Source organism: Apis laboriosa, unplaced genomic scaffold (genome assembly GCF_014066325.1).
Source record: "Apis laboriosa isolate Shangri-la unplaced genomic scaffold, ASM1406632v1 scaffold16_cov148, whole genome shotgun sequence".
NCBI lineage: Eukaryota > Metazoa > Arthropoda > Insecta > Hymenoptera > Apidae > Apis > Apis laboriosa.
In genome coordinates, this window is record NW_025222129.1 from 1,248,007 (window position 1) to 1,256,295 (window position 8,289).

The 8,289-nt window shown below is 33.6% G+C and overlaps 1 protein-coding gene across 4 annotated transcripts; it reads right to left on the bottom strand.

Annotated features, from left to right (window-relative positions):
• Positions 1-548: 548 nt before the first annotated feature.
• Positions 549-5,987, bottom strand: LOC122711109 (zinc finger-containing ubiquitin peptidase 1-like). 4 transcript variants are annotated; one of them, XM_043929554.1, is made up of 9 exons: positions 5,812-5,987; positions 4,518-4,753; positions 3,823-3,950; positions 3,304-3,601; positions 2,783-3,210; positions 2,283-2,685; positions 2,087-2,214; positions 1,776-1,999; positions 549-1,649 (listed from the first exon to the last, which is right to left on the bottom strand). In XM_043929554.1, the coding sequence occupies exons 2-9, from the start codon at positions 4,721-4,723 to the stop codon at positions 1,605-1,607; spliced, it is 1,860 nt and encodes a 619-aa protein (XP_043785489.1). In that variant the 5' UTR covers positions 4,724-4,753; positions 5,812-5,987; the 3' UTR covers positions 549-1,604. The 4 variants fall into 4 exon arrangements, with proteins under 4 accessions (XP_043785489.1, XP_043785486.1, XP_043785488.1 ...); XM_043929551.1 differs by having other exon boundaries at positions 3,304-3,607; positions 3,697-3,950; XM_043929553.1 differs by having other exon boundaries at positions 3,304-3,607; positions 3,697-3,950; positions 5,277-5,987.
• Between the last annotated feature and the right edge of the window lie 2,302 nt (positions 5,988-8,289).

Genomic DNA, 8,289 nt, shown 5'->3' on the forward strand with positions numbered 1-8,289 from the left:
AATCACACATAAATTGGGAATTCTAACACAAAGCATATATTTTAATTTGACATGTGAATAATTTGAAGTTTTTTTACACTTGCTTAACAATTCCATAATTTGCTTTGCCTGAACATTCCAAAATGTTGAACATATTCTTAATTAATATATGATGAATTTAATGCAAGTAATAATTGTCATTTTCTTGTCAATCATATTTTATATGATCTTAATAAATAGAAAGACAAATATTTATCCAATTAGTGCCCTTTATATGTAACATTCATTCATGTAAAAATAATAAAACATAATAATAATTTTTAATAATATTTTCCACAATAACAAATATCAAACTTCTTAATGATTTTCAATATTTTTTCCAACTATAATAAATAGAAATTGTGTATATTGATATAATTTACAGTAAATATAATAAATATCATAATAATAATAATAATAATAATAATAACAATAATATTAATGATTATAATTATAAGAATAAAAATAATATAACTTTTAATTATGTTATATAAATAACAAGGTAATGGACTGTCTGATCTTTTTCTCTCTCAACATTGTGTTTAACTTACATGTTAAGGTATGGATAAGTCTTAAAGTAATCCAATAATTAAATACATTATTCATAAATAGTATGAAAGTAGTTGTACTTTATGTATGAGTGAATGAAGTGTAATATAACGAAGAATGTGTGCACATATGTGTATATGTATATAGATAAATGTATATATAATATATGGAAATATGTTGTTTATTCTTGTAGACACCCCAAAAACTATGTAAAAACAACGATAATAAGAATTTATTTGAGAATAATTTTTTTAGAACGATTTATAAAATTCATCATATATAACGCGAATTGTGATATATCGTTATTATTGATACTTATACTGACTAAAAATTGACAATATTGTGACAACAATGTTTATTAAAAATGTAAAATACAAATGAAAGAAATTAAAACACGGACAATGCTTTTTTTAATGATCATATGGAATGTCTTCAAAAATATTAAGAATCGGTGATTAGCATTAAATTGTTAACAGCATCACAGCTACGAAAGAGTCTCATTTTTCAAGCTCTGCCATGGCTTTTTTCGCTGATGCAACCGATCGGCATAAGTCGATTGATCAATTAAAAATTAGCACAACCTGTTCGGTGCGACGAAAATTGAGCAGAACATTATTTAGACCAAAAAATTTCAATCGATTTTATCTTTGAACATACATCCTGATTATAATTTTCTTTCTCAAGCACACATCAAAGTACAATATTTTTAATGCTGATAAAAAAAAATTAATTTTCGCGATATATAGATTTTTTTTTTAAAAATTGTAAATTTATAAGTTCATCAATTTTAACTCCAAAATTCTGAACCGCGACGCAGGCTTAAATATACGTGATTTGAGAAACCGACATACGACGGAGAAAATATGCAAGAATATATTGTTAAATAATATTTTTGCAACTACTATGGTGGAGCAAATCCCCTATTAATAAAACCTAGAATATTGCGGTCATGTAACTTTAAGGATGCCGGACAAAATTGGTTTCAGGCAGTCTATCGTCTTTCCAAAAGATTTAACTTCTTTTCGAGCCAGTAAGTCTCACCTATCTTGTGGTACACGAATTAAACGTAACACTTTGCTTTCCTGAAATTATAGAAATATAAAGATGTAATTAAATAAAATATAGATATATAAAATAAAGATACATAAAATAAATGAAAATATGAACAATAAATAAATTTTAGAAAAATTTTAAATAAGAGAAATTACATGATATTCTAAGTCAGTTTCCATGATACCGGTAACAGCAACAACTTGATACTGTCTTGCTTTCATCGCTGCAATCGATTTTCGCACCAAACGCATTGCACCGAGTGCACTACTTGTATTGTTAAATTGTGCCATTTGTGCTGGGCTATGGCTTGGATCGAGTACTAACATTGTTATTGAACCATCTCTTAATTGTTCTACTCCTATTATTGTTCTACTATGACCTGAATGAGAATAATATTTAATTTCTTTCCTTATTTTATTTTTTTTTTCATGTTTTTAATTCTTTTTTTTTTCACATAAGTATTTACCTTGATGCTGTAAATAAAGAGGTGGTTTAAAATCATCACAACGTTGGAAGTATTGTAAAACCCAATTAAACATTTCAGGATGTCCACCATCAGAATTAGTTGGTGTATAAAAATCTATTAACTGACATCTAAAATGAAAATATTATATATAATGTGATTCTGATAGAGAAATATGAATGAAAATTGAAAAACATACTTTATTCTCAAACTAGATAATAATATGACTACTTCTGTAGGACCAATCCATTTTCTAGTATTCACCAATTTTCCTCCCAATTGTTCTGCTCCTTGGGTATCAAAACCTTGAGCCCAAGCCCACTCTATCATTTTCTGAAGTCTAGAGATCGACGGTATTGAACTTCGTAATGGATTCTTGGTAGAATTACCACTATCCAAACCAGAATTCCATGCTTTATAAACTAACTCATTATACCCTGTATGTTGTAAAAGTGATGAAATTAACATTTGTAAATTTCTGTAACCACATCCCCATCCTTTATCTCCATAAGTGGTAGCATAATGATCTACAGTAGAACACATCCAGGTGCTTAATACATTACTACATGCTTGACTGACAGCTCGTATTTTGGGAACTAATCCTATAAAAAATATATATATATATATATATATTGATATTAGTAATAAGAAATATTCTTAATATTATGAAAGAATATTTTTTAAAAAAAAAATTATTACCGCGTGTACAGGAGCTGCCATCATCGATACCGCTGCTTTCAGCTACTCTGAGTTCAGTTTGTCTTTCGTAATAATCAGCAATTGTCATTTCTCCTGAATATACAGCCCGCTGCATATTGGTAACACTTTGTTCCCTAAAATTTCCTTGATTGTCCATCCCATATTGAGCTCTTAACAATTCAAATTCACGTTGTTCGCGTAATTTTCTGAGCTCCTTTTCAAGTCTTTCCATATCTTTTGCTAACATTCTATCAGTAGATAAATCTGGAGTTATAGGGGATGGAGTGCACTTTTTACTGAAATGTTCTTCAATATGTGCAGTCAATTCATCATTGCTTTTAAACGAGGTACTAAAGCAAACTGGACATACAGGTGTATCACTACCAATAGTCGCTTGAGCCGTTTGGGAAGCTGCACCATTTGCAGGACTGTAGAAGAATAAAACATATAATATAATTAATAATAATTCAAATATGATACATAATTTTATGTATTTATAATTAATATAATATAAATTTTACCTTAAAATATCTTTATGCTCTATATTAACGTGTAATTCAAGATCAGAAGAATTTGGAAAAGACGTGATGCATAAAGGGCAGTTAAAGACACCATCACGAGATGGTGGAGATTCAGGTGGAAAGGACGGCGAAGTAAGATCAAAATGTTGTCTGTTGATATGCTCTTCTAGCCTTGATGGATTATCAGAACTGTAGGGACACATAGGACATTCTTGAACTGGAAGTTTTGGTGAAGCATGAGAACGCAGTTGTAAATTTAGGCCTGAACGCAGTGGAGATCCATGTCCAGCTGCACCTTCTATAACTGAAAAATTATGTTTATTATGATCATTCTACTTCATAGAAATTTTAATTCATAATCATTGATGTTTTTTCATCAAATTATTCTAATACCATTATTAACATTTCCAATGTTATTGTTGTTGTTATTATTATTCATATTAGAACTAGAAATTTGTGGCTCTGATTTTAATATCTCTTGCTGCTGCTTAGCACGAGGACTAAACGAACTACTCCAACCATTTTGAAGAAGTGGAGGACTTGGAGACATGGTTGGAGAAGGACATGGACCACGACATTCGTCATGTCTTCTATCATCCACTAATGAATCATCATCAATAAATGCCATCATATCACTCTCTGGAGTACTATAAAACAATTGTTATCTTACATTAATATTTAAAACATATATATATGTAAACATAAATAAATAAATAAATAAAAATATTGAATACTTTTCACTATCAATGTGCATCAATTCATATTCTATTTCCTTTTTATAATCTTTTATCATGTTTTATATAATTAATTCAAATCTATAGAAATTTACATAATAATTATACACTATATAATAATTGCTATAATAATAATTGCTAGAAAAACAAAGTTATAAATATCAAAATAAACATAAGTATCCAAATGCATATAAATGCAAATATCAGAAATAAATATATTTAGTTGCGACTTATTGCATTTTATTTTTTATTTATTCAATGAATTTTCTGTATATTCAAAAAATCTTTCAAGAAGTACTCTGCATGCAAATAATTTCGTTACAAGAATCACAAACTTCGTATATTAGCGACATCTAAGGCCCATCTTTACCGCCATTTTTCTTGCAATCGGACTAATTTAAACAATTTACGACATATCGAAAGAAAATTTGTGAAAGATAATAAAAAAAAATATATAAAATATAATTGCTATAAATATACCTAGGTGTTAAATAATCGAGATGAGCACTATTAACATGTGTCAACATCTCTGTTGGTGAAATTTCGCCTAAATCGCAAAAGGGGCAATTTGCAGCTCCTTGAAGATGATAGAAAACCATATGAGATCTCATCTCTTCATCGTTGAAACCTTCTAGACCGCAAATTTCGCACGTGTAATTCATTTCCGGAGGTTTACTGGCCGCCATTTTTAACACATTCAATCAACACTTATTGACCTATGGTAAAAATAAAAATAAAAATTATTATTAATTAAATTCTATCAAATCATTTGTGCAAGATTATTTAAATATTCAATGTACTCCGTTTACGAGTGTTAACATACAGTAACTTGGATATTAAATAAATGCATCGAATTACAAATCAATTTTTAAACAAATGCAAATAACATTATTATATTAATCTAAAAGAAGATTACATTTCCATTTAAAAATTACTCTATATTTTCTCTTCGACGAAACAAATAACAAAAATATCGGTTTAAACGAAATAAATTGCGACAGTGCATCAAAACTGCATCGTCGTGTATTTTCCTCGGAGAATCGATAATTGAATTCAGGGTCGCGTACAAGTGTCCGCGATTGTATCGTGGTTACCCGTTAGCTTTCTCGCGAATTGCATATCGCAAACGCGTGATTGTCGACCGTACCATACAAAAACACCGTAACACGAGTAAAATATATTACGACTCGTTTCCGTTGCATTGTGTTGGCTGATTTATGACCAAAAAACCCACATAACTCATCCGTGATACGACGATTTCCTCGAATGGAAGACATCCCAATACGATGGGATTCGTTTGTTGAATCGTGATTTCCTCATGTAGGAGGAAATGCAAACGCGACCTCTCACCTCCGCTTCCCTTTATCACCTGTATCACCTCTCGCTACTGTGGCCGCGTGTGGCCAATCAATGTATTTCCATAGCCGGCGAGAATTTCATACTTCTATTCATCGAACGGAAATAAAAATTTCGATCGTAGAATCAACGACGACGATGGCGATGTCAACGATCACGAACGCAACGACGAACGACGAAGAATCAAAAGTCGAAGAAAGGCGCACTTTTCGTGTCATTTTTTTCATAACGAGAAGACTTTTGCGTTATCTTTTCGTTCGCTCACTCTCGATAAAACTAGGCCAAATAATGAATTAGTAGAAGAAAGGAGTACACGTTTGGTTGCTGGGTTGCTGGGTTGACCCATTTTAAATTCGCTGTATCCTTACACTCGCGCTTTCAACTTTTCCGTAACATCCAATACATCCGTGACACTCACCAAATTAATAAAACTTAGTTTACACAGTTCGCTTTTTTTTTTCTTTTTTTTTCTTCCAACTACTTTTTCACGACGTAACGCACACAGCAAGGCGTCCGTGCAGGCCAGAGTGCCTAACACGGCGCCTCGTTTGCCTCCATATGACAGCGCCAATACACCCCGACACTTTCACGGAAAGAGAGTTTCTCGTTTCGCCACCCCACCGTGTGTCAATCCTCCACCACTGGTCTCTCTCGAGGGTTGCGATTCATAGGCAGACCTTGCCGAAGGCGCCACCCTCGCCACGTTGTGCGCGGTCGGTAAAGACTTTCGAGAAATCTCTTTTATTTTTTCTCTCGTTAATTTTTCACGCTCAATCCGCTTCGTTTCCAATCCTTCGATCGAAAAAATTAATACTTTACGCGATTATTTTTACGATTAATTCGTTCGATCTCGATAGAATGTTTCGTTCGATATATCATCGTTTCGTTTCACGGTGAAGTTTGCTTAGATCTCGATGGTGAAACGATGGAGAATTTCATTGCGCGTGTGCAGCGAGGCGAATTTTCACGAGAAAAAACAGTGCATATATCAGGTTACAACGACAATGGGCTCAATGGAGGGCACCTTCAGATCGTAAACTCAAAGATATTCGAATCTTATTTATGATACCGGATGAAATACGTTTCCGGATGTTTCGAACCGCTATACTCAACTTTGCAAATAACGTTACCGAAGATTTATGCGGGGAATAACGGCGATCGTTCAAATTAAATAAGAGAGGCCATTTTAGAAAATCTTATTCTATCTAATTATCGTAAAAATCTTACTATTTCCTTGACCTTTCAGAGACAATTTCCTTACGCATGAGTTCGAAGAAATTCTCTATCATCGAATTTTTCGAACCGCGTTTATTACGCGTCTCGGTTCAATTTCTCTCTCTTGTATACCTATTGTCTTTCCGCGATGAAGTTTTCCATAATGACAAACCGGCAAACTAGCGAGACGGTCGACGCTATGCATTATCCAAATCGAAAAGAATAACGATTAACCCGACAAATTCGTTCCATGAATAAGCACAGGAATACGTATATATAACCTTTGACAAGATAGACAGATAAGATAGACAGATTTTTTCCAACTTCAAAAATTTCGTGCGAAACAGAGAGAGAAAGAGAGGGATAAATAGATAAGTAGATAAGATAAATAGATAAATAAGATAACCAGATAAGATAACCAGATGAAATAAACAGATGAACATATTGGATAGACAGATAACTTTCTTCCAACCAATTTCGAAAGTTTCGTGCGAAACAGAGAGAGACAGATAAATAGATAAGATAGACAAATAAGATAAATAGATATAAATGTTAATATAATAGTTATGGTTAATCGATCGATAATCGTTTTATATATGTGGCAACGGGAAAGAAAGAATTTCAAGGAAGAAAATCGAAAACTCTTAACTTTATTACGCAGGTGGAATATATGGGCCTCGCGTTGCTTGTAGCACAATGTGATCGAAAGAAGGGGAGAGGGGAGGGGATAGACATTGCGAATTCCGATCATGATTAAGACATTCCTCTGGCGCTGTCGCATAACGCGCGACAAATTTACGCGAGAAACTCGATTTCTCACGATCAGCGTACGCGTACCAAGAGATATTTGTCGAGTCCTCGTTGGTCCTCGATTTCTGCCGTCTTCTCGACGCTTAGTTCATTGACATGCAGCCGACGATTGACGGAGGATACAATGTTCACAGAACTATTTGGTCTTTCCCCTTGGTCGCGCGCGCTCGCCCTCTCCCTCCTTTTCCTTTCGCTCGTTCGAAGGGTGCGTGAGTCAAATACTTGAAACGTGCATGCACAGAAAGTAAATCGCCGGCAAATTTATTTCACCAACCTCGGGACACCTCGACGAGTTTTCACGACGGCCAATTCGAGCGGAGGAGTATCGTCACGCAACAAATTTGAAAAATTCCTCTTCGTTATATCGTATCTTATACGTAAGTAGAAAACATCTCCGGGACAGAGTCCTATCGCTATGGAAAATTTAAAATTTATATGGTCTCGTCAATAGATGCACGAGATACCGTCCAATTAAACGAGTGCTCGCCACTTGGATAATTAATAACCATTGTGACTAATAACCATTGAGCGAGTTAAGTAGAGCCGAGCGAAGTCCGAGCAAAAACGTGTTTCTGGCACGATCTTTCATCGATGGAAAACGATGGAACGTCGAAGGTAGGCTCTTGTGAAACGTTCGACTGACTGAGAGGCACTGAAAAGAAAATAATAACCAGAGCCATAGGATACGTATATATCATCTGCAATTATCGAACAGAATTTAATTGTTACTGTATTATTAATCGCATCGTTGCCCCATTACTTCCGCTTCGTAACAACGCTTAAATTGCCTATTATGTATTTATCCGAGTGAAAAGAGACACTCTCTGGTCACCGTACTCGCGAAGGGGAAATTTTAAAAGGCGTTTTCTAC

Bases quoted from the DNA above. Each gene is read 5' to 3' on its own strand.
- LOC122711109 (XM_043929551.1), bottom strand. From the start codon at position 4,723: ATGGCGGCCAGTAAACCTCCGGAAATGAATTACACGTGCGAAATTTGC. The intron at 2,686-2,782 runs GTAATAATTTTT...TATTTTTTATAG, and splicing joins TGGCAGCTCCTGTACACGCG to GATTAGTTCCCAAAATACGA. The intron at 2,000-2,086 runs GTAAATACTTAT...ATTCTCATTCAG, and splicing joins TCTTTATTTACAGCATCAAG to GTCATAGTAGAACAATAATA.